The following is a 27,101-nucleotide window of genomic DNA, read 5'->3' as shown; positions in this document are numbered from 1 at the left end:
TTGTATGTTTATTACGTACTGATTTGTCACCCACCAATCAGGATCATTGGCCGGTTTTTCATCTGGGAAATGTTAAACATGCCTAGAAATAAAATAAGGAACACATAAAAATCCTAGCTTTTTAGGTTTTAAGAAGTCATGCATCTGGTTTATATATTTAGTTTTCTGCTCTTCACAGTGCAACCTGCATACTAGGAAAACCAAAGCTCAGTAAAGACTGAGGGAGCTGGAGGAAGGGGAATCTAACATGGTATTATTTAAAACCATAGCTGTCACAGTCTCCAAGCATCCAGCTGCTACTGATCTATCACACTGTAGAACCCTTTCTCAGAAAGCTTTCCATAATCTGAATTATGGTCTACCTACTACAGAACTCAAACAACTTGGGACTATCTTGTTTCTTAACAATAGCATTTAACTGTATTAGTTCTATGGATAAGCTGTTAACAGTGTTCCAGTTCAAAGAAGTCCAGTCACAGAAGGCCCCAAGGGCAACACTGGGATTAATACAAATTGGAAGAAGACAGACAATGTCAGGTAAATGCTGCTGATGCAAAATGCCTTTACTAGGGGGAAGAACACTCTTCTCCCCACCCCCCATCCCCTTACCCCCCCGCTGTTTTCCCAAATCAGAAATTCAGAAGTGAATGGGTTAAAAAAAAAAAAAAAAAAAGGAATCAGTCCCTCCACAATCCCACCACCCTTTCTCTTATGTTTACAAGGCACTATTTTATCTGGGTCAGACCAATGTACTTTTGCATCTGTACACTCAGATTTAAAAGCTTCCTTTAAATTTGTTAGTAATCTGGAAGAATCTGCAAGAGAACAAAAGGGCCAAAGTATATTTTTAGTGTAAAGGGGACTATTCCATGATCATAAAGCTAGTTCATATACAAGAGGTCAGCATTCCCAGCTGAAGTCAGATTACGAAAATATGGTTAGGTTCAGATGTGCCAAATATAGTTTATATCAATATAAATTCAGAAAAGACTAATACAGCCCAAGAATGTGACTGCATCATCACGGACCTTGTGTCATGACCTTATGCAGAGCACTAGATGAGTGGCTACAAATTTCTGCATACTGAAAAAGAGATTTGTCACTTCTAGAAATGTGTTAATGCAGTAGTTGGAATGACAGCTCAATTTAGCTTTTGTACTTATTTTACAGCAAACTAATTTTAGGAAAAAAAGGGATCCAGTACAACTCCATCAATTTTTGCTTAGCTTTACACTTTGCTGTTGTTATCGTGAGCAGTGGTATTTGCATCTCTTTGAATACAAAAGTCAGTCTGAAAGACTTTTAGACAGTCTGGATTCTAGCTCACATGGAAGGTTAGAAGACTCAAAACTGACATCCAGATTTTGGAGTAACTGCAGGACTGGTATCTTACCAGCTTTCTATCAGACAATACTCTTATCAGATAAGAAAACTCCTTCCTTAGTGCAGCTTCATTCAAGAAGCTTTTCCTTCTTTCTTTCTCCTTGCAAGTCAATGCATCCCACAGCAGTACCAGGACATTGTTTTCCCTAGTCACTGCTGTTATTTCTCAGGTACCATAAACATACCAGCATGCTGTTTCTTTTTTCTGCCCACTGCTGCTCCAATGATTTGAACCAACTCTTCCTCTGAGGCACCCGACCGTAGGTGATCTCTCAAGGACACTTCTGAATTCCCAAAAAGGCACACCTGCAGCCAACCCAAGGAAACAAAAGAAGAGAAAAGAGAAAGAATAAAATAAATAGCTTTTACAAGTATTTCATACTAACCTCAGAGTAAGGAGTTTTGAAGAGGCTTATCCTATTGAAGAGAGAATGTTTATGGAGATTGCTTTCTCTATCTCTCTTCATATACACACACAGACAGCCTGGGATGTTTATGTAACCTGAGCCCATTGGGCCTTCAGGCTGCCTCAGTCATCTGACATTAGACAGCAGCACAGCTGTTGTCAATGTCAGGTGACAATGCATAAGTGCCAATTTTTAATTGAAAACTTTAATTTTCCCCCAGAAACTGCCAGTTTCAAAATGGCAGGAAATGACTCTCCCTCCCCTTTCTACAGCCATTAAGCAAAAATACAGACTGCTCTTGAAGGAGAAGAGTTGCAAGATGTTTGGTGAAACAAGACAGGATCCTTGTGGAACCCAAAAGCCAAGCCCTCACAGCTGTTTGGATCCTTTTTAAATGGGAAGCCATCTGCTTATCACATGTTTAAGATGATTTTGAATCAAAGATTAAAATAAATGTTTATATTTACTGGCCTTGCAACCATGTTTTACAACTGAAGTTAACTATGTTAGCAAATAGAGAAACCAAAAAAAGGTGATGTAACATCTCCCCAACAAGCTTAAACAAGAATACATGAAGGAGAGATAAACAGGAGTTAGCTGGTAATAATTATGTCTTTCCATCCTACTTTACATCCCAGCTACTTTTAAGGGAAAAATTTCAACACTACTTTCGCTGCATGAAAGCAAAGAGAATCCTGTTTCACTACCAACCTTTAGGTTCCCATCCGCTGTTATCCTCAGCCGATTGCAGGATCCACAGAAGTGCTCTGACATGGAGGTGATAAAGCTAATTTGTCCCTGGAAATGTGGCACCTTATAACTCTAAAGAAATGCAGAGGAGAAAAAAAGAAGAGTCAAACATAGACTCCTCATTTTTAAAGCTCCACTTTGCCAAAGACCAGAAGACATTTTAACACAGATTTTCTTCAGTTCTAAGGTCACACAAGAGGAAAAAAAGCAAAATCAGGTTTGTCAGGGGTTCCAGTCTATTCTGCCCTGTCCCTTGAAATTCACAAACTTGTTAAATGTTTGCTCTTGTAGTTATCAACTGACAGGTGATGCCAGTAGGCATGTTCTTAGGCAGCCATAAGCCATAGATTCATGTAAGCTGGAAATCCCCCATGTGACACTGCACACTCTAAAGCAATACTGTTATTTCACTGAACAACTGTTTCATCAGGCTTGTTAATGTGCAGTGACAGACAGACATAGACTGACAAAAGTTTAAAAACCTGTAAATACAGGATATAAGCCTGGCATTATTTATATCTAAGGCATCTAGTAAACAGATTGTATTTAGAATCATTCAGGTTGGAAAAGACCTTCAAGATCATTGAGTCCAACCATCAACCATGCCCACTAAACCATGTCCTGAAGTGCCTTGTCTACGCGCTCTACGCGCTTTTTGAATACCTCCAGGGATGGTGACTCCACCACTTCCCCGGGCAGCCTGTTCCAATGACTGACAACCCTTTCAGTAAAGAAATTTTTCCTAATATCTAAGGTCTCCCTTCAGCTTTCTCTTCTCCAGACTAAACAGCCCCAGCTCCCTCAGCTACTCCTTATAAGACTTGCACTCCAGGCTCCAGCTTTGTTGCCCTTCTTTGGACACGCTCCAGCACCTCAATGTCTTTCCTGTAGTGAGGGGCCCAAAACTTAACACAGTACTCAAGGTGCAGCCTCCCCAGAGCCAAGTACAGGGGGACAACCACTTCCCTGCTCCAAATTCTAATGATTCCGATTCTAAAGATAAAGACTATGACCAGTGTTTAATAAGAGTCAAACCACATGCAGGCAGCTTGACCAAAATCCCAGAGTTACTACACTGAGTAATTTTTACTTTGCTTGTCAAATATAAACGCTGAACTTGGGAGAATTTGGGGATTTAGGACAGAGAAAGAATGGGGGCACATTTCACATGTTCTTTGTCTAACCCCACCTTGGCTGTGCTGGAAGTTTCACAGGTCAATTTCTCCAGTTCAGGCCATCGCTGTTTAATTGTATCAAGCATTTCTTTGTAGCTTACCATCTTCTTGAAGTTCCATTTATTGCCTAGAATTAACAAAACCAGCATAACTTTAGACTGTGGATTTTATTTTTTTAATTAGCAGAGAACCACCTTTACATTCGCCACAAATCTCAGTTTTCCCTGTACATGTCCCAGCCCCAACTAATCCTGCTACTAATCCTACTCCAGCTTATCCAGGGAAGACAGATAAGCTGCAAAAGATACAACACAAAACTTAAGGCAGTCCTTAATTCCCAAAAAAAGCTCACCAAAACTTCCGAAGACAAGCCCACGGGGTGAATAACCACCAATCAGATTCACCTCTGTCCAAGGCACACTCCATGCCATGAAGAATCTCAAAGCAAGAGTGCTTACCATCAAAGGGCATGTATTCTATGAACCGCACATCAAGGGGCAGATCCTTTGTGAAATCCACAAAGCCCAGCAGTTCATCCTCATTGAAGCCTCGCATCACCACACAGTTTACCTGCAGGAAAAGCAGACACCTGAAATTAGTGAGCAGAGTATGACTTTCTTCCCACTTACACAAGGTTTCATAGGACTTGCAGAAGGCAATGTAGATAGAAAGAACACTTTTTTTGAAAGAAAATATGATGAGACAAGTTGGCAGAATTGCAATGGTATAGATGATACTCCACTCCCCAGTCCTATGTTGTATGGCTTCTGTAAAAGTACCGGCAGGGTACCTTCTATAGCACTCTTTATGGCAGATCACAGGCAAATTCCCCAGACCAGGAAGTGTTCACAGCGCACTCCATAACCATAGGCTGCAGGATGACTAGCTGTGCCTTCTTCTAAAAAGAGGTTAAAACTGAGTTTTCTGCACATTCCTCACAAACAATACTTACATTGGAGCCTCAGGTCCTCTGTGCTTTATCTGAAGAACAACAGATAGCTGTGCAGTTGCTAAAACACTCCCTGTTAGCAAGGCAGACTTGTATGTCCAAGCATCATGCATCACAATTCTTAAGATCTTTCAGGAAAGCCTAAAACCTAGTTTAATTTCAAGTGTTTTTCATAGCTCCATAGCCTAAACCACTTATATATAATAGATCTTCCAAAACACTGGTGAAACTGAAGGGAACCACAGCTGTAGAACTGCAAATGGCTGAGTTAGGGTGAAGTTTCAGGTTACAGCTAAGTTGGTCTACCTGCACCCCCAAAAGGAGGACTCCCTTTCCCTCTCTCTCACCCTGGCACTCATCAGAGTCTGCTGTAAGCAGCTGAAGGAGATAAACCAGGAGAAAATTAACCTCTTTCTGCAGGGTAGTTTTCTGCCTGCTAACTCCCTTGGCCAAGTTCACAGATAGGTCACAGTGACAAATCAATAGAGTGGGGTAGGAAGAGGCAAGTACAGAGCAGGACCACACTGTAGCCTGCAGCTAGGCAATCGATACGCTATATGGCCATATGAACCTGCACACTCAGCTGCGCAAGAATATTATATGAATTTCCCCCATTACCTCTTGATGTGCTCTTCAGTCTACTAAAATTTTTTCTTCAGTTTTGCCAAAAATTATTCATGGGGTGGAGGGGAGATAATAAATTCCTCATCAGGTGAGCTATATTTTTTATCACAATTTATGGTAAAACACAACAGTTTCAGAGTAAATGAACGCTGGCTTTACCTTAACAGGACGGTAGCCAAGTTCAGTGGCTTTGTGGATTCCTTCCATTACCTTGTGAAAGCCTAAGATATAAAAAAAAATTAAAATTTCCTTTTCTTTTTTAACAACAGAATGCAAAACGAGGTTATTAAGTACAAGACAAAAAGATGACAAATAAAAACCAATCTGATTCAGAAGACAGAGCTGCAAGTAAGAAGAGCTGCAAGTAAAGAGACTTCAGTTCTACACACACACACCCCAAATCCCCCAAAGGCTGCCAGTGTTACTGTGGTCAAGTCACTGAGATCAATTTTTTAACTGGTATTTGGGTAGTCAAAAATACTGGTGTGCTTTTCTGCATCTTTGCCTTGTGTTACTTTCTTCTTAAAGGGAGTGGAAAGCATTTGTGAACTGCCTCCAGAAGCAACGAAGAAAGAATAATAAATTAATTTTGATAATAATGGCACAGGTGTCTTTGCTAAAATGGCAGAATCTCACTGTTCTGAGTCAGACAACAATATTGCTAGGTGAATTTTAAAAGGCTCTTTTTAAAGTGTGTTTGGAGGGGAGTGGGGTTAGGAACAAATAAAAGCCCCTCGATTCCCTGTTCATCCCTGGCTACAGATGTAATTGGCTTCCCAAAGCTACTGAGTATCCATTAGTTTGAAGATCACAGGCAGCATTTACAGGATCGTAATTTTTATGACTAAACATGTGAAACTGGTGAGCACAATGTGGGGGGGATTAGAGCATTTAGGAAAGCAATTCAGTTGGCCTTTGACCCTTGAAAACAAATCAAAGATGTCAAAAACTGCAGTGACTTCAACAAATGAAGTGCCCAGCTTCATCCTACCATTTAGCGTGTCCTATACCTGTCAGCTGCTCCCAGACACAGAGATACAGTTAATTTAGGGCAAGCATCTTCACCCCTACAGGCACCTCTTAAATTTGGAAGAAAAATAAAGCAAAAATGCAATTTTGAAATTCCAAAGGCCTTTAGGAAAGCCTCTTAATCATCTCATTCAAACCATACCTTCTGTCAACTTTAAACAAAGTTAAAACCTTTCATCAAGATATCAATTTTAGATTTGACATATTATTCCTTCCCTGCCACACTCACCAGCTGGCAGAGAAACAAGGTGATAGTAGCAAGAATGAGACAGCAAGCTACCGAGCTCTGGGTATGCATTTCTGGTGAGTGGGCGTGCTCAGCTGCTAGCACTGTGTTTGTGAATGCCTCTACTACCCTGTCAGGTACTAGATTAAGTTCCCTTCCTGTTCTGCACACTAAACTCAGATATGAGGGACCAAACACTGCATGAGACTGAGCTCCTTCTTCCGCAGCTGTTGTCTTCAACAGCAAATACTTTACATATGCTAGCAAAAGGGCAACATCTTCCAGAATTTTGTGCCGACAATCCCTGTGCCGTTCCCAGTCACACATTTTTCTGTGTAGGTCCACCACCCTCCTTTCCTTCTCTCTTATCTACTGGAAGCTCAGATTTCTCTAGTGAAGAGATCATACCTTCATTAATCTGTAAGTGCTTTTTACCAGAAATAAGCAATAACTCAATAGTATTCTGTGCATACTTAATGTTGGATGTGTTCAAGATCAGAAAAAAAAGGAGACACAGGAAACTTTCACTTAACTGCTTTCTGGCCAGCAAAGCCATTGACCTCAGTACCAGGGAAGATTATGGAACCGTTTGTCTTGAGAGCACTCACATGGCAAGTCCAGGACAAGCAGGGCATCAGGCCCAGTCAGCATGGGTTTACGAAAGGCAGGTCCTGCTTGACCAACCTGATCTCCTTCTATGACCAGGTGACCTGCCTAGTGGATGAGGGAAAGGCTGTCGATGTTATCTACCTTGACTTCAGCAAGGCCTTTGACACTGTCTCTCATGGCATACTCCTTGAGAAGCTGACGTCTCGTGGCTTGGACAAGTGTATTCTTCGCTGGGTGAAAAACTGGCTGGATGGATGAGCCCAGAGGGTTGTAGTGAATGGGGTGAAATCCGGTTGGCAGCAGGTCACAAGTGGTGTTCCTCAGGGCTTGGTGTTGGGCCCCGTTCTGTTTAATACCTTTATCAATGATCTGGATGAGGGGATTGAATGCACCCTCAGCAAGTTTGCAGACGACACCAAGTTGGGAGGCAGGGTCGATCTGCTTGAGGGTAGGGAGGCTCTACAAAGAGATCTGGACAGGCTGGATCAATGGGCTAAGGCCAATCGTATGAAGTTCAACACGGCCAAGTGCCGGGTCCTGCACTTCGGTCACAGCAACCCCATGCAGCGCTACAGGCTTGGGGAAGAGTGGCTGGAAAGCTGCCCAGCAGAAAAAGACCTGGGGGTGCTGGTTGACAGCCGGCTGAATATGAGCCAGCAGTGTGCCAAGATGGCCAAGAAGGCCAACGGCATCCTGGCCTGTATCAGAAATAGTGTGGCCAGCAGGAGCAGGGAGGTGACTGTTCCCCTGTACTCGGCACTGGTGAGGCCGCACCTCAAGTACTGTGTTCAGTTTTGGGCCCCTCACTACAGGAAAGACATTGAGTTACTGGAGCGTGTTCAGAGAAGGGCAACCAAGTTGGTGAGGGGCCCGGAGCACAAGTCTTATGAGGAGCAGCTGAGGGAGGTGGGGCTGTTTAGTCTGGAGAAGAGGAGGCTGAGGGGAGACCTTATCGCTCTCTACAACTACCTGAAGGGGGGTTGTAGTGAGGTGGGTGCTGGTCTCTTCTGTCAGGTGGCTGGAGATACAACGAGAGGAAATGGCCTCAAGTTGCGGCAAAGGAGGTTTAGGTTAAATATTAGGAAAAATTTCTTTACTGAAAGGGTTGTCAGTCATTGGAATAGGCTGCCCAGGGAAGTGGTGGAGTCACCATCCCTGGAGGTATTCAAAAAGCGAGTAGACAAGGCACTTCAGGACATGGTTTAGTGGGCATGGATGATGGTCAGACTCAATGATCTTGAAGGTCTTTTCCAACCTAAATGATTCTATGATTCTAAAGCATGGACACAGGAAAGCAGAAAATGCCAACCGTTTTATAAGCTAGTCCTAATACTAGTCTTGGCTGCAAAAAGAGAGGTGAAGAACAAGAAGACGACAGTGAAATAACTCTTGCAAGCAACTGTTTGAAGTTATGACTTGTCACCCTTCTCCTTCACCACCTACTTGTTTTGCGTGCGCCCAGTAAGTTTGCAGCACCGGTGGCAGATTTCATTCTAATTAAGCAAGTTCTCAGGCTGAATGTGGCAACAGAGATAATGATACACTGCTGTAAGCACATCCCAGAGCCACAAATGTGATAAAAAAGCTCTGCAACAGCTCTGAAAACCTTATGTGCTACTTCAGGATTGCAGAAAGGTGAAACTGAACTTAACTAAAAAGGCCAGGAAGCAATCACTAGCAAGCAGCAGATCAAAAACTCCGCATGTTTGAATACTCGCATGCTTGTGCTCAGCTTGCTGTAGAGGTATGGAACAGGATTACAGCTTGCAATGCACATAACTCAGTGTCCTTCCCAGTTCTGCCTCTTACCTCCTGCCATGCTAGCACAAGGTTGTGGTTTAGAACAGCTATCAAAATCTCTACAAACAAAAATAAAGTAAGCTATTCTGGTTAACAACAACTATGAGCTTGTTTCCACTAAAAGATTTTGGGGGTAGGGTGATTATTTAAAAAAAAAAAAAGTTACAGTAAAAAAAAAATAAAAATCTGTAACTGCATTTCATATTTTGATGTTAACTGTCTTCTGTTTTTTCTTTACGGAAAGCTGTTAAGAGGTCATTTGTATTTCCATACTTACTAAAACATCTCTTCTAGATCAAAGTCCTTGTGTGGTAATGGAACAACAAAAAGAATAAAACCAAAACATTTCAAAATATTAGAGCAGAAATGAATACTAAATGTCATTGTGTCAGGAAATAGTGTCAAGGCTCAGAAGTTCTCTAAGTTTTTGTTTGACATTTCAAAATGACAACCCTTCTTCTCTTCCACCCAATGAAAAATTTCAATATTTTCATCACTTTAGATTTCTTCTGAAATCATAACTTTAGCCAACTTTAAAGCACAGAGAACCTTAGACACATCCAGAACAATCCTATGTGGGACAATACCTCCCAACATTTAATCCTTACAAGAAGAAAGGCTTCAAGCCAATGTTTAATGATTCAATTACAGTACAATATTATCTCTTTTTCCTTGTACTGAACAAAAAAGAAGGGACAGGCTGTGAAACAGGTTAGACTGGCTACCTGCAAGAAAGTACTTTTCATTTGTTCATCCCTTAGAATGTGGTAGATGGGGAAAAGTAGAAATATTATGGTCCTCTCATGTGCTTTCATACATCAGTGAAATCTCTGATCATCTCACAGTCATTCCCTCTATCCAACCATTTGGGAATAAAAGCAGGTGTAATGCAGGTCAGCTGCACGAAAGAGACAAAATTCCAGCCTTTTCCTAAAACCCTAGAATGAGTTTCCAGAGGAGCAGAAAAATTGATTCCAAGTTTCTCGAGTTCCTGGTTAGCTGCATAATCAGATGCAAACTTTACTTTCCACAGAAGTTACCAGCCTGTAGGAGTCTAAAACCAGGAATCCCTCTCACCTTAACAGAGCTATATCTTGTTGCCTCTGGAACTGCCACAGGACACAGGGTTGCACAGTAGGGCAGGCACCTTATTCTCTGCTCATTCCATACTTGGAAATCTCCTATTAAATAAAAAACCCTCAAAAACAATAAAAAAGTATTTTTACATAATTTCAGCCCTTAAGAAAAGAAAAAAACCAACTCAGCATTACTATTTTTACCTGATCCCCACTTAAAAAAACGTATCTATGATTTGGAGACTTTATTGTCCTCCTTGAAAATATTGAGGCATAGAAACTTCCCTGTTCATTCCCTATGCTATTCAGCTGACCAATTTCTCTCTTTGTGGTTAAAGACCTTTTTTTGTTTAAAGGGGGAAGAGAGGAAGAGAACATTTATATAAATAAAAATTACCTTCACCCCCCAATAACTTTTAGTTTACTTTTTAAGCAGCGCATTCCTAACAGCTTCCAATCAGATATGAAGAGCTGTGGCCATATAATTCAGGAAGCTGGAGGATCAGGTTTGCCCCTTCAGTAGCAAAGGAAGGGCTTGTTTCCAGTGAGTGTTATAAACCAGGTAATATTCAAATGCAGAGAGCAGAAGGAAGAGCACAGCGAACACCTGCTTGTGATTAGATACTCCCAGATGCTTCTCTGGGAGCCAACTGTGCCATGACACAACCAGATTAACGCAATAGCCTACGCTGGAAGGATAATGCTCCAGTCAGATTTATGACAGGAACAGATTTCTGCACCATGATGTAAGAAACCTGAAGATGTGCTTCCAGAGAGACTGTAGACAAGGACACCTTTCTGTACCTGCCAGCAGAACTTCGATTTGATAGCGAAATGATTCAAACATTGAAATTATTTGTCACAGCATCCCAGATTTCTACATCCCTTGCTTTACATTTATCTTACGTTGTTGCACCATCTAGTGGCTACTTGGAGGTTTTGTCCGAATTAGAAGTTCACAGACTGCCAAAGTTACTGGACAGAAATAGAATGATACAAGATCAAATCAGTTTTAGGTTGGAAGGAAGCCCAGCTATGAAGCTGAACTTCATAATGAGCTTTAGGATTCATTTAAACAAGAATCTGTAACACTGGGCACGTCCAAGCATTTTTGAAACTTTGTTTGGAATTACTACTTCAGTCAGAGAGGTTAGAAAGTTGGCACCCCTCCTCAAATGACCTCAGGCACGGTTTATGTTTATTCCTATCAAAAAGTAGTGGAGGTAGGGAACATCACTAATCACAATTGAGACCACTGCTAGCATGCCCCAAATATAAATTCCAGAAACTGCTGCTATTCGTGACAAGAAGTTCAGTTCTCATGGCATCTTAGTCCCCGGCTGCTATAGCAGAAACATCTCTTTTTTGAACGGTATTAAAGAACAGCAGCACACGAGACCAACACAAGATTTGGAGAGTCCTCTTGATATCCATGACTAACCAGTAGTCAGCCAGTTACTGGCAGCTGTAGTCACAGTCCCACTGACTGTGGTGAGCTGAGCATCTTCTACTCCTCCAACTAAAGGGGCTCTACCTGCCTAAGGGTTGTAGAAAGAAGGAAAAAGAGTCACTACCAAATATGCTAGTATAGACTATTTTTCCTAGCCTCAGAAGGATAGCAATTCACTCCCCTCTTCAAAGTAACTGAGTGTGAAAGACATACCAAACAACTCACAACATTACGGTAAGTATTAACACAGTTGCCTTTGAAGACAAGCATGTACCTTTCCTCCGGACAATGAACTCAAATTTAGCTGGGACCAAAGTATCCAGACTAATGTTAATGGCATTCAGTCCTGCCTCCTTCAGTCGGGGCAGCAGTCTGGTTAAGTTGATCCCATTGGTTGTGACAGCAATGGTTTTAAGCCCTTCTAGCTTGTACAGTTGACCTAGGAAAATAAAAAGTAAAAAGAACACTTTAAAAGAAGTAATTCAACTGTAAGTTACACAGAAAACCCAAAAGAAGATTTGTGAAACAAACAAAGAAAATATCACTGAGGGTGTGAGGAAAACATGGACATTTTAGTGCTTCAGCCTGCTTCCAGCTGTATCAGTTTGAGACACCCATTTTAGCACAAATCCATTTCAAAAGGTATGAGAGAGTAGTTTATTGCAAGCAAAATTGGTTATAAAGAACACTGAAAGTGCACACTCATTTTGTTCTCATTTCTTAGAGTAAATAGCTACTTTATTGTTGGAAGAAGGCCTCTGATTTTGTTTACCTTCTTTTCCTCAATCTAGCTTTGCAAATGGAATACTATGTTCTGCAATAATATAAGCAGCAAGCCATCCCTTTCACACCTGACACCTGAACTACCTGCATTTATCTAGCAACATTTATCCTACTGTGCTTTACCAAAAACCAGTTCTAACCCAGAGGTAGCTGCCAGCAGTAGCGACTTTAAACTGCTGAAAGAAATACCACATATACTCCTGACTAAACAGGATAAGGTCAACATATTAGACCATTATAGAGAATCCAAGGCAACACCACCCAAGGGACAGAACACTTGCACTTGACAACTGAAATATTTCCATTACCCACAGTGGTAGCCCAGCCAGTTGAAGAGGGCTTACGCAAGACACTAAAAAATGGCTAACAAAAGAAAACTACATAAGAAACAGTTAATATAATGAGATTAAGATTCAGAAAATAGCTGCCTTCTCATAAGCCAAATGCAGAAATCCTCAGCATACCAGATCTCCAGCAGGCAGGCTTTCAAACCTCCAGTTATCAGTACAATAACAAATAGGAAAAAACCCTCATAAACCACTTGCAGAAGCAGAGCCATGGCGAAGTATTTTCTTATTTTCCCTCTTCCCTTCTCTCATAGTCTCCACCCTAATTTGCTGAGAAATATTTGAAGAACCCTTACTCTTGAGGCAGCTTTATTTACAGCACGAATATTTCACAGTCCCTTCTTCCCTCCCTGTTTTACCTCTGTTTGTTCATGTTGGTAAGGGCTTTACTTCTGCTTTATCTCATTTCCCAGCTATTCTCAAAAACTCTGGAATGGGACAAGCTGGGTCACACCAAAGAGTCTGAAATTTACAGCAGCATTTTGCAACATGATTAAGAGCCCCATAAAGACATTTGGAACCTGAGGTTATAACAAAAGAGCAATCTTTAATAAGAACTAGATTTTTCTGGCATTCGCCTCTCAAAATCCTCCACACTGACCAGGAGTAACCTCCTCCTAGAGGATGAGTGCTATTGGTCCAAGTTTGCAAAAGATTATTTAACACTAGCTACCACTAGCAGCCTAGTCTTTGTGAGAGCATAGGATAGTGTAGGAACACCACTACTTTTACTTACAGCCTCAACGCACAAAATGGTCAACCTCCTAACAACAGAGAAAAAAAGACTAGCTGTCATACAGGCTTCATTGCTAGAAATGTAAAATGCATAAAGGCATCGAATAAAACCAAAGCCATGCTGCAGCCTAAAATGGAAAAATTAAAAAAAGTAGCACCAGCTGATTGGGTCAGTTAACGCAGGCAGCATTAACAGGCAGCTGTTATCAATGCATCTTCTTCCTCATCAGACAGGAGGAGATACAGGATAAGGCACTGGAAATACACTAATAAGTGGAACCATCTGTAATAACAAATTGGATAGAAGCCCACTGTGAGAACTTAAGAGATGGAGACTTAACACTAACAAATTAAAAAGGACCTGTTAGTACACTCTGCCTTATTAATGCAAGCTAAGTGGAACATTTGCAGTTGCTTAGTTTCTTGGCTTGTGGACCTCTAAATTCAAAAGGGATTAAAGAGATTTCATAACTTTGTAACTCACCTTGTACTTGTATTAAGTCTGTTTGCTGACCTTTGGTCACTGCTTTAGCAACAATCAGCACAAGCAAAGGCAACTGATAAAACTATTAAGTTGAAAAGGAAACAGAACAAATACTATCATTCAATAGCATGAAGCTAAAAGCTTCTATGTCAGGTTCAAGCCATCAGGTAAACCCTTTTACATTTACTTTTTCGTTTAGGATCACGAGCATCTTCTTAAATAGACAAGTTGCTTATATATTCTCTTCCAATCATTTCTTCAACTGCACTTCTGATTGAGTCCAGAAAAGGTATGTGTATCTCCTAATCGAAACGTGTATGTTGCTATAAAAAGGCATCTAGCTGTCTGTCCCCCACCCCATGGAAAATGATTTTGTCAGTGCAGATGTGTACTTCTTAGACTATTAATAATAAACAGCTATCACACAGTTTATATCCGGTGCTATTTTAAACTTTGAGTATCCCAAAGGACATGGATTCTATATTCCACTATCAGCTGCTTCAGAAAAGTCTCAAGCATATGTTTTCAGCAGTCACCAGGACATGATTCAGCTTTCAGCAAGTGTCAGTGTTGCTGAGTCATAGTTTATGTATGTGTATGCATTAAAAGAACATTTGAAATAAGCTAAAGAACTGTAGCAGGTCTCTGAATAACATGGTCTCCTACAGTAGCTTCAAGTCACATTTGCTCACTGAAAGGCTAAAAAAGTTTGAACTTGAATATTAGAAAAATACAGTAATAGTAATACAGCATTAATATTTTTGAGCTTTATTGGTATTTCACAGACCATTTATGATTAAGAGAAAGGTTTGCTGAAAACAAACCTAACTTAAATCTCAACCCTATTCAGCACCTGAGATATTGTAGCCAGCTTCTATAAACGATCTAGAAATCTAGATTAACTCTGTCCCAGCCCAGACCAGTACATTGTGCTAAAATGGCTTCAATAAAGGTGCCTAACTCAAATTCTGCAGAAGACATTTTTGGGCTTGTTTTCCCTCCAGTGAGTTTTCCTCATAGTTGTTACATGCGATCTATTTAGTTTTGAGACTTTTATCTTGATCCCAAACTTGTGCACCATAAAGTAACACCAAAGTCTGAGAAGACAAAAAGTGTTCATAGATTTAAATTGCCAATTTTCAACATGCCTTAGAAAAAAACTGTGAGGCTAATACAAATTCCTGACAAAATGAACTACTGCAATGGGACAATCATCTTAACATCCATTACCTTTACCCCAAGATCTCTCTTGTCATCCATTAAAATGATCACTAAGAATCTGTCAAAGTTCAGCTGTGAACATGAACACAGGCAGAATAATGAAAGCCCAGTAGTTCAAAAAGATCTGTCTCCCTCTTTCAGCCACAGAAATAAACCTTTGAGAATTCTATCACTGCTGTAAAACAAAGAAAAAAAAAAAACACCCAAACTTTCTATCCTTCCAATATCAATACTTCAGGACTGCAGCAATGTGATAATTATTTTGCAGTGACCTGGCTGCTCAACTTACACTCTTAACATCAGAGTAGCTGATGAGTATATAAAAAGCCATCAGCTACTGCTGATAAATCAAAAAGGTAAATACACTAGCAAAGTTCTGCACTGAACTGATCTTGTTGTTTTCAACTCATTTTCATGCCAATGCTACATGCTGAACTGTAAAGCTTCATTGTATTTTAAAATACAACTTATTTTATAACTCTGCCCCCCTTTTGGCTGGCACAAGCCATCTAAAAATAATTATATCTATTATTACTAGAAATGGGGAATGCCTTCTTGAAAGAAACAGGTCTCTTGAAAGGCACATAGCTCTCTCAATCCTAAATAAAAAAATAACCTATCATGCACGGGCGAAATGCCCTAGAGCATGGTATTCTAGAGTTCCAAAAAGATGAAGTTAGTGCAGTTTCAGGACTCCTCACAATCAGGGTTCAAGGAGACTCAAGCCAGCTCACTCTAGCCATACCTTTTCCAGCTATAAACAGGTCAGTTCTACATACTACACTGCTCTGCTGCTTCCTTTGGAAAAGACCATAAAGGCTGTCCAAATCCTGAACAAAACAGAGCAGGAGCAGAGACCAACTGTTTTCTGCACCAAAGCTCAGTGTATCAGTAGACAGTTACTCTACTTTCAAGACCTTCATCTTCCATATTAACCCTTTCTTATCTTCAGTACTTATAGGAGTACTTACACATGCAGAAACAGACAAGTTCTGTTGCCTACAATACACCAAAGTGCCCCCACCTACATAGCCTTAATCGAATACATTGCCACTACTCAGAGCTATTGTAATGTCCATAACATACGAGACTTTGGACAGGGAAAAAACCACCTGGCTCAAGGAAAGAACAGGCATGGTCAGTCAATACAATACCCAGTAATTTATAGTCCATTGAAGTAATAGTCTTCATCAATAACTGTAAAAACATAGGCATTTCCACCATTCCTTATTAAACAGAGACAAGCAAGTGACATCTGTTATCAAGGAAACAAAACAAAACCACAAAAACACCCCACCACCACCCCTCCCTCCCCCAAATCCAAAAGAAAACCTGTTTTGTTTGTAAGCATGTATCAACTGTTCCTCCCCAGTGAGGACCTGGTCACATCAATACTTGATTTTTCACCCCAAGGCTCCATTATTGCAAGCTGTTCTAGTAGATGTTGAATATGAAGACAATGCTAAGTTCAGCTGTTATAATATGAAGAGATATAAGTTCCATCCAAGCAGGAGAGCAGAAGTGGAAGTTCTCTGAAAGGAGCTACCTTGCATTTCACAATGTTGGGAAAAAGGACTGTCATTTAATGTATAATTATTCCCCACGTTGCTGGACTGTATTACTGGATAGTTATAAGCGTAGTTCTTGGATCAATATATAGCAAGTCACTTTGAAACACACTGTATTTATTGGGAACTCACCCACAATATCAACCACATCAGGACGGATAAGTGGCTCTCCTCCTGTCAGTCGGATCTTCTCTACACCTTCTTTCACAAACAGTCTGGCTAGGGTGATTATCTCCTGAGCAGTAAGTAGCTCTGATTTAGGGGTCAGCTGAACACCCTCCTCTGGCATACAATACTGACCTGAAACACAGAATACAGAAATACATGGGGGAAAAAATAACCAGCAGCAATTAATCTGGTATTGATGGTCAAAATGCACCAAGTGCAACTGTCTTTAATGGATGTCAAACAACTCTGCTTTTCTGAAATACAGAGAAGATCATACACCAAATCTTACATGCAATCTCCTACCAATTTCCTGTTTTCCTTCAGAAGACAACCCAAGACTCATTTGATGGGTCTCAAAATTACAATAGATCCAAATTGAAGGAAAAGCTGATCTTATTTCTATCCAACCTGCATTCAGAGACACCAAATTGAACAGGCAAGCACTGGGACATTGCCACAAACTTTGCAGACCTAATTGTGGGAATGCCTAGGTAGGAGCTCTCATGCTTATCACACACTTTGTGTACAGCATACAAACATACACAAGTACCATCATCCAAACCACACCAAGTCCAATGAAAGACCTGTCACTCCCACCCGTCTCTTGGCAGATCCCTAGGCTTGCTCCTGCTTCCCCATCCCACCAGCTGCTCAGCCCCAAATCAGTCTCTATCTAACCTTTAACATTACTTCGTGAAGACAAGAAACAGCACAGGGCCAACACAGCAATAAGTACCCTAACTCAGTTGTTGGCCTTTGCACAATATGGTGCATAAGAGCTTTGTGCAAGAAAGCAAGCAGACACTTACACCTGAGGTTGCATTTCTCAGTCAAAGAAATTCTTAAGTAATTGTGCTGACGCCCAAAGCTGTCCGTCAAAAAAGCAGAGAAGGGAACAGCATGTTGCAGTAGAAAGCGTCCTCTTTCTGAGCTTTGCAGTTCCTGTAATGAAAACAAGCAAGTGCTAAATATTTGAATAGTTATCCTATCAACTTGCTGTATAAATATTAACTTTGAACTCAACTGATAATATTATTCCATTTTTCCCCAACAGGGACAGCTGCACAAGAAAAACCCATGACTTGTCTTTATGGTCAAACCTGGCCATTTATTAAGTTTCACACCGTACTTAACTACATGGAACTGTACTGTAATTTTCCCCGTGCATGTTAAGATACAGCCTCTTTGCCACAGGTGCCTCAGGCTTTTTGTGCAGAATAGGAAGCAGCTTTTTTCAATTGCTTGTCTCTTCACTTTCCAGAATCAATGATCCAGGACCACCCAATCTCACTACAGCCCTCAGATAAATGAAATCATACAGAAGGGTCCCTCCCTGCACTTCACTGCAAGAAAGCAGGAAGTGGATGAAACACTGCATCTCTGCATGTGTCCCTACCAACTTTCATGTGTAAGGCATAACATCTTGTTAATAGCAAACCCAAATTATTTCTATGTACAATTATGTTTTGTGATGTCTGGTTCAAGAACATTTTCAGCAAGGTCTTCTTGCCCAAATCCATACAACAGAATACTTCCAAAAAGCTTATCTCAGTTAAATATAATAAATAATACAGGGACAGTGGGACTAGAAGAGACATGTATGATCCTGAACACTCCACCTGTTCAAGCCTGCATAAAAAGATTCAGAATTTTAATAATGTCTTTGTTAACTTTAATGAACTGAATATTAAAAGTGATTTCTATTTACAATTTTGGGGGTTTTTCAAAGCACAATGTAACATATTCTAGAGCAACACAGTTCTCAGGAAGTACTGAATGAGGGCCGATCACTTTAGATATCAAATTAAATATCCCAAATTAGTAGCTGCTACTGGAAATGAATACAGTTCAAGTTTATACCAAGCATCTTTAAAACATCACTACCATCAACACCAGAACATCAACACCATCAACACTATAACACTTGGTTATAGCAAGGTCTAAATGCAGGGAGTCCCACTGCCTTTAGCCCATGACTTTCAAATTACCATGTTGTAGTTCTGCTTCTCTGCACCTGTAAAGCACAGCTGAAACCACTCTGCTACCTTTGGAAAATATTTCAATACCTTGAGTGAAATATACACTGACTGAACCAACTCTTATCACAGTACTGCAGAAAAGCAAAAGTTTACCAACATATTTTAATAAGCTGGATACTTGGTTCAGGCACTACACACAAACGTCCACAAACAACATCATCCAAACTCTGCCAAGTCTGGTGTCTTTTCATCTACTGTATCACAGTTAAATTAACATTTTATAGGAGGACAATTTAATAACTCTAACAGAGGCCAGCTGCATAGCCTCACAAAACAAAACAGAGAAAACACAATCAAAATAATTAAAGGAACTACCTTCACTGTGTCCGAGTTAGTTAACCACACACAGACACTTAATAGCCAGCTAAGAAAACTGGAAGAAAGCTAAGGGATTCCTGTACTTACAGTGAATTTCATCTCCAGTGAAAGAGCACATACAAAATCGTTTATGGATACAAAGTGTTCACAAAGTTAAAAAACATGAGGGAGGCAAAAAAATCAGCTGCAGAATTGTGCCTCAAGTCAAAATCATGCTGGCTAGTCTTGATAGGCTGCAGCAGGCAAAGGATTAAATAAAGTTTTGACATAAATTTAAGATGTAGAATGAGGAACTGGACAAAATGACACATTAGCTAGTATTCAAACTGCATAACTGAACAAAAGTCATGATTTCCATCTAGTGAAAAACAGACCTATGAAATCTCCAGACATACTAAAATTGGCATGTATGGGATGATGCCAAGGGACTGGGCAGAAACACACATAGCTGTGGCCATCATGTCCCTGTGTCTGGTCATTGCTAGTAACCGTAGGAGTTAACCCTGCACAGTATTTTGAAACAGCCCTTGCAAGAACTTTGGAAATGGTCAGCTAAAATGTTGAACCACCCAGGTATGCTTCCTCAAAACATTTTATTCTGAAAGCATTTGTAAGAAAGATTTGCGGGTGGGTGGAAGACAGAGAGGACACCCTCAGTGACCAGATCAGGCAGACAGCAAAGGTTGTCTGGGGAAGAGGCCCAACTTCAGCCATCAGCAGCTGCAGCAATTTTGATTCCAGCTGTGCTAACACCAGGGCTTCTGCTAAACTTCTAAGCAGGAGCAGTCTTTCTTGGCAGAATAATCTTTCCACTAGCCTTTAAACAATCCACTACACTTCTTGATCCAAACAGCTTTGTGGTTAGATAAGAAGATCTCTAAGAACATCCCTGGCAGTGGGGGTGTTAGAGAAGATAAAGGAGACACAAAGTGGCTGTTTCAAAGCCCAGAAAGCATCTGTTTACCCCTGACAAAACAGCAGTACTAGTTTCCACGTAATTGCTTTTCTGCCAGAACAAAGCAATCTCTTTCAGTTTCCATTTTGTAGCGGTGGCCACAAGAGCAGAGGGATAAGGGGTGCAAGGCCAGCCCTCCCCAGGCCTGGCCTTCCCTCCCCACAGCACCAAAGGGGTCAGTGGCAACCTCTCCAAAGCCACACGCGCTGCTCACACTTAACACACGTTCTTACATCTCCCTCTTCTCCGACATGCACAGGCAGAACAAGTCATCTGGTTTTTAATCTCCCCAGGGAAATGCTCCAGCCTGGGCACATCCAGGTTGTTTGTGAGCTCCGCACAGCTTTAGTTTCCCCAAGAAATCCCAATTTGGGAGCTTGGTTTGTTAGAAATGGTGGCTCTGTTGCACTTATTGTGAGAGTTTCTCAGAATACAAGCAGGGTTAAGTTGAAGAGCCCAGCTAAATATCCATACTTCATTCCTGCTTCTTCCCCAGTTAGAAAACTCACCGCTGAACAGACTAAATCTAAAGATATTTTAAATACCACCAAACTCAGAAAAATCCCAACACAAAAGTATTTTTTCTTGAAAATTTCACTGCTTTCTTGGCCTGGTTCGATTTCTGATGTTCTCCTTCCTATTATTTTGGAAAGGTGTTCACATTTGAGAGGGAAAGCACTCCCATGCTTATTAAAATTATTTGAGCCCTTCTTGTAAGAACACTCCTCTCCTGTTTCTTTCTCAATAACTCATTTTTGCACCTTTTTCAGGATCAGGCTTCCTTACCCACTCCACTTGAAGACAGAACAGTACGAACCTCCTGTCTCCCTGTTTTAGTGTGTGCATTACAGGGAGGGGAAAGAAGGGAAAAGTTATCCTCCCTGACAGAAAGAAAGCAAGAGAGGGAGCCTTTAATGATTGTATGTAATCGATGCTAAAACTGCATACTTTCAAGGACAATAATATGCTTAAAGTAATTTCCTATTTTCAGGAAGGAGCCACCACTGGAGTGGGACGTAGGAGACAACAGTTCTGTTTGTGGTTTGCCATCCACCTGTGTGGCTGTTACAGGCAAGGAAGCTAAAGTAAGAGGACTTACTGGAGGAATAATACTGCCCTTCATTAATTACTCTAAAGTGAACTGTAAAGAAACAGCATTAAAAAACCAGGCACTTAGTGTCAATATACCTAAAAATTCCTGTTGGAAATAACTAACTTTTGCTCTCTTGCTGCAAAATAGTGGGTGTTGGGGTGCGGAAAAGAAAAAAAGTTTTCCAGAGCTGCTAGAGCTTCTTTCCATCAACTTCTTGTCATGTACAGAGATGGGTTTGTCTGGGAGGAAAGAATGACTGGAGATGGAATTTTTAAGCTGTTTGTTCAGTTTCTGTCCAGTTTGATGTCAGCAAGGAGGAATTAGGAGACACCCATGAGGAGTTCAGTAGCATCAGCTTGAGCTCCAGTGGGAATGGATCCTGTATTACCAAAGCTGCTACTGCACCCAGCACTGACTCATATTTTTATCACTTCCACAGGGAAGGCCAAATATCAGAGATGGAAACTCAGCTGCCTTCCTGGTAACTCAGGGCAAGGATGAAGCGCTCTCTCAGGTAGTTGTGCAAGTAGGATTTTCCGAAGGGGAAGAATAGGGCGAGGTTGGACCTAGTCACTTGCAGCCTGTGTGAGACCTGTCGGAGCAGGGAGAAAGCAAAAGCTGCCTGCTACATTTCCCAGGCTACAGAGACAGGGTTATTCAGTTCCCTGCAGTTGGAAAAGATGGGCGATTGTTGGCATTTTAACCTATTAATGCCCAACCACATAACTTTTTCACTCAAAAGCAATGGTTATAAACCCCACGTCCCCACTCCCCTCTCCCCGTAGTTGACAGGAGATACTTCTACACATTGGAGGAGTATGCACTGTCACAGAGTATGCTTTATCTGATCCATGCAAAAACAGTTTTAACTCTCCGGGCTGTCAATCTCATGTTCTATACTGGTACTGAAAGAATGAGAGCTTAGATGACTGCACCTAGCAGCTATATTTTGACAAGCTGTCAACCCTTCAGATCTGCCAATTCACCTGTGATTTCCAGGAAAACTCTTCTAACAATGCAGCACAATTGGAAACTGTCACCAGAGGTATTAATAACCACCAGGAACACCACAAACTGACAAGATACTGGAAAGGCTCAGTTAAACACAAGGCAGAAGAGAACAGAGCTCTCATCTATTTATCAAGCTGAAGATCGAGTACTATACTTGCTCTACCCTTCCACCTTCACCTCATCCCCAGTGATATTTGTGCACTATGGAAGAGTAATGCTTGCAAACACTTCTTCAGCCCAGGTCTCAGGGATCACCACAACCTGTGTACTTATGACACTGTTATCGCTGCTCCTGCACCCACTGGCTCTTTCAGCTCCTGCAATCCTGTTGGGTTTGTGCATCAGTGCTGCCACCTCACTGTAGTACCTAATGCTGCCACGCTAGCATCATGGACACAACTCAGCAAAAGCTCTTCTGTTTCATGCCTCACCTTTAATATCTTAGTCTGCAGGGAAGTGGTCACATAGTGTCCTTGTTCAACCTGGAAATTAGACAACCACAGAGGCTGAAATGGGTCTAAGTAGGCCAAGTGCCAGAATGAGGTCTGAGCTGAGAAGTCCAAGACAAATGTTTTTCTGAAGGCTCAGCAGCTGCTGCCCAACAGTTGACCCCAAAGAGCAAGCTACAGTTCTGGTTACTGGCACAGAGAATGCTGCTCAGAGACTTTGACCAGCTACCCGCAAAATGGAACTCCAGGACACAGAGAGCTTTAGACATGACTGGCCAAGAATAAGGGCCATATGAGGTCCCTCTAGACAAGCTGGGCTCTCCCCTTTATCCCAGTGGTGAAGACTTCATTGAGGCCACAGAAAATTTCAGGTGGTTATGTTTGAATTACAGGATCTACATAAACAGATGGAGGAAGCTGAAATGAAACTTTGTATCAGGATGCCAAAGACCTTTACTGGAAATGATACATCTAGAGCAGGATTAAAAAAAAAAAAAAAAAAAAGCTTATTTCCTTAACGTTATTGCTCCCAAGCCTCACTATTTTAAGAGTCCTCTCACCTTCCTTCTTTGTTTCAAAAAGCTGGGGGTTTTGCATGTAAACTTCCAGCTTACAATTAGAAAAAAAAAAAAAAAAAAAAAGTAGTACAAATTACTTTTTCTATTGTACTGGAAAATACACAGTTTTGTAGTAGAAATATGTAATCCTATATGGTTTTTTTTATTCAAGAATATAATTTGGACATGTATCATCATGTGTACAAGATGACAGGATGGCATCAGATTTTCCTTTGTTAACTGTGAATTAGTCAAGAAATGCTTGTACACAACCAAACAACCATGAAAACACTGCTTTCAGAGTGCCTGTCGCTACCTGCCCTTACCTAGTCTTAGAAAAAGAGATTCCACCCTGTGCACATCTCCAAGACTGACAACTGTATCTTAAGTACTAAGATACAAACAGGCTCAAACATGTGGACTAACCAGTCCAATAATAAACTGATCGAGTTCTGGGGTTTATTTGTAAACAATTTAGGATCAGCTTCCTAGGTATATCTGATTTCACCTTCAAAATTTACATAAATTTTCACAGCCTCTGATTTGCCCAGTCAGGTCTTCTAATCAGTATCATTTCACTTTTATAACTACATCAATTTTCACCGCATATTTCATATAGAGAACATTATAAGGACTTAATGGACGTTCAAACCATGAATAAAAGCTATTATTTCTGCTCGAGGGAGTCACTTAGAAGCATTCATAGAAAGTGTTATGACAGATAGCAAATGCAGGATACAGAATGGACAGCACGCGCACAGACATTTTCCCACTGTCTCAAAAAACAGCATGTAGGAACAGGCTAAAAAAAGCCAGAAGTAGAATGTAAGTTCACCACACAATATCAATACAGCAGCTGTACCGACCCCACTGTTTGTAACCTAACCTAAAGGCTTACAATGGATGGCCTTGGACACAACCTTTCAGTTGTCTCCTGAAGCTCCTGAGTTACACAGTTCTTCCTTCCACAGCTGGAAGGACCATTTTAAAAGGGGATGAAATACAGAGAGACTAGCGCTCTCTTCTCCCCTTTGCACCCCCTGCACCCAACTGAAATCTCATGAAACTAAACAGAACCCATGAACATTTTCAGATCCAACCCAAAAGATAGTCAAGCAGTATTCACAATTGTTTTGAATGTTTGAACATCCTGTCATCTGAAAGCATGTTTCACTGTCACCTATGGCTGTAATGCTAATTGTTCCTCTCTACAGATGAATCCTGGGAGAGACCAAGAACAGAAAGGAGCAATGAATACATTATCACTGTATAGTTGCTGAGTTTGCACTGTCTTTGCTTTTGCATTAGCTTGCTTCTCAGGCCCTGCAGGCTATTAGCCAGTGCCCCAGCACACTTGTCACTCTTACTATGCCACACACACAAATCAGCCATCCCATTCTTCCAACCACTGTGGCTTTTGTCCCCTAAAGCAGTAGGGCTTTCCGAGATGGATGTTGTAATCAAGCTCTCTCAAAAGTATTCCTGAATGTGTTAGAACTACTCGATTTATAGAAAGTAGTTAAAAGTAATTCTGATCAGAATTTATAAAGAAGTACACGGTTTAGAAAAAACAAAAGAAACTCAATAACCTTTCTAGATTCCTGAGCCAAGTAAGCATTCAATAAAGCAACACACAAATCCATTTGACCTTCTGTAAATAAGTGGTAGTGAATGCATTCAATTCTGGTGACCCAAGACTGTCACTAGTAGTTTTAGCTTATTTTCTGCCTCTTAAAGCCAGCCATGCAATTGCAAGTAACTCAATAAATCATGTCCCAGCGGGAATTAGTCTGCATGTCATGCCCTATTTCTGCTAGACAGTTGCAGAACCTTTGCCTTTCTGTGCAGCTTCTTCTCCCACGTTTGGACACCAAGAGACCAAATCCATCTGGGGGACCAAAAGTTAAACTAGGAGGAGCTAGATCTGGACAACACCTCTATTGATTTCATGCCAGCGACAAACAAACAGCTTCATTGTAAAGCTCGCGTGACCACTGGGAGCACAACCACCAAAAGCTGCATAACCATTTGATTTTGACCTAGGCAGATCAAATGCCGTTGTGCAACCTCTTCTTTGACTGAAAAGGAACACAGAACTGGTTCAGTCCAAGAGACTGAATGTCCTACTTAGTTTCAAAGTCAGGGTGACATTTCAACAAAGTAAGGCCATAGAATTATATATTAATACATGTTTTGTTGACACCCCTTCCCCCCCTCCCATATAATCAAGTCATGTTCACCATACGAATTACCTATCAGTCTGGGACAGGTTGCAAAATTAAGTATTTCTGTTAGAACGCACGAGGCAGAGTTTCGGTGCCGTCCACCCCAGCAGATTCCAGCTGCCGTGCCCTACGCTGCTGGTGAGTGATTATGGGTGGGGAACTCTCAAACCCAAGCTCCCCTCGGGAACGCTGCCAGGCGGAGTTCAGGTTACCACTAGTACCCCTCCACGAACTACATTTTCTTAATCTCAAGTCCAAGGCACCGGCCCGGGACTCAAAACCCCCTCCGCACGCCTCCCAAGCGCTCCCCCGGCAGCGGCACCCGCCCGTTACCGGCTGTCGGCGCCCACCTTCGGCCCCAAACCCTCCATTTCGCCCCGCGGCGCCGCACCGGCCTCCCCTCACGGCCCTCCCCCGCCGGACCCCTCAGCGCCCCGCCTCACCTGAGCCGCGGCAGAGGGAGCCCTCACGAGCGCCCCGGAGCTGCAGGCGCGGCCCGAGGCTGCCCCGAGCACCCCCCGCAAGAGCGCGGGGCCGCCGCGCCACCCCCACGCCGCCGCCATGCGGCTTCGCCGGCCCCCAACACGCGGGGGGCTGTGGCGCTGCCACCGCCAGCCTCGGCCGTCACGCGGGGGAGGGCGGAGGGGCAGCCAATCAGAGCGGCCGCAGGTGCGGCGATGCACGCCGGGAGTTGTAGTCGCCGCCCTCGCGCGGGCGGAGGGAGGCGCTGCCAGCGGCGGCCCGCCGGTCGTTCGCCGCCTTGTGCTCTCCGGGGGCAGGGGCCCCGAGCAGCTCCCGGCAGCCCCGCGTCCCTCAGCAGCAAGGGCAAAACCCGCACTGACAGCCTTTCTTGTCTCCCTTCCCCCGCCCTTGCCTCGGCCCTCCAAAAGGCAGGTGTAGAGCCCGAGTCCTGCGGACCGGCCCTGCCTGCCGGCTGCCTTCGTGGGAAATGCAGGCGTCGAAGGACTTGCACATGGGGTACGTGTCCCAGCAGGGACAGGCAGAGGACCAGGAAACACAGTTATCCTCATCTGGGGAACATTTCTGGTGCAGACAACGACTTCATCCTCAGTCCTGCCAGAGTCTCAAGTTAAATCTGTAAAACATTGTCAGAAGATGGGCACAGGAACTAAATGGGGCATAAGAAAACAATATTTCAGTTTTCCAGCCTAATTTACATTCCCCCACACTAACAGTGTTTCACAGACAAGGGGCCTTACAGCAAAATGTCTGGTGGCCCACGGTCCACCTCCTCTGGGCGATGGGTCTGCCGATCATAGTCACCCATTGCTGAGCTGAACTTGAGGCGCTTGTTCTGAACCTGTTTCACACATGAAAGGAGATCTCAGGTGCCCAAAATTTCCCTGGATCCCCTTGCCCAAATCATATCAGCTACTCTTGCAAAGGACATGTGTTTCCCTAAATGACTTCTATTGCTCTTGGCCTTAGAACTGTGCAGCTGTTGTATTGCTGGAGCTGTTAAGAGTAAAACTCAGACCTTTATACACCATACTGCTTCTACAGTAACTCCTCTAGTTTAAATAATTTTGTTTTCTGTTACCAAATTGCTGTGTCAGGGGTATTTGCATTTGCAACAAATGGTTGTAAAAATGTGTCGGGTATTTGCATTTGCAACAAATGGTTGCAAAAACGTTAACGATTCTCTGGAC

General features: G+C 42.1%; 1 protein-coding gene across 5 annotated transcripts in view; it reads right to left on the bottom strand.

The window, feature by feature from the left end:
• Positions 1-26,033, bottom strand: part of MOCS1 (molybdenum cofactor synthesis 1) — a 33,854-nt gene extending 7,821 nt beyond the window's left edge. For 2 of the 5 annotated variants that reach the window (XR_008238092.1, XM_052806834.1), the window contains exons 1-10: positions 25,875-26,033; positions 17,594-17,726; positions 16,749-16,916; positions 11,753-11,917; positions 5,448-5,509; positions 4,174-4,285; positions 3,730-3,842; positions 2,502-2,612; positions 1,569-1,689; positions 20-82 (exon numbers count right to left, since the gene is read on the bottom strand). Coding sequence is in view for 4 of the 5 variants with exons in the window: in XM_052806834.1 (XP_052662794.1) it covers positions 27-82; positions 1,569-1,689; positions 2,502-2,612; positions 3,730-3,842; positions 4,174-4,285; positions 5,448-5,509; positions 11,753-11,917; positions 16,749-16,916; positions 17,594-17,726; positions 25,875-25,994 (1,161 nt within the window). In the remaining variant the exon portion in view is untranslated. Of the gene's footprint in view, positions 1-19; positions 83-1,568; positions 1,690-2,501; positions 2,613-3,729; positions 3,843-4,173; positions 4,286-5,447; positions 5,510-11,752; positions 11,918-16,748; positions 16,917-17,593; positions 17,727-22,631; positions 22,650-25,874 lie in introns of those variants that run through there. The other 3 variants (XM_052806831.1, XM_052806833.1, XM_052806832.1) reach the window with 3 other exon arrangements.
• Positions 26,034-27,101: the final 1,068 nt, after the last annotated feature.

Source organism: Harpia harpyja, chromosome 13, assembly GCF_026419915.1.
Source record: "Harpia harpyja isolate bHarHar1 chromosome 13, bHarHar1 primary haplotype, whole genome shotgun sequence".
In the NCBI taxonomy this organism is placed as follows: Eukaryota; Metazoa; Chordata; class Aves; order Accipitriformes; family Accipitridae; genus Harpia; species Harpia harpyja.
The sequence above is the reverse complement of the archived record's forward strand: the minus strand, read 5'-3'. Positions and strand labels throughout refer to the sequence as shown.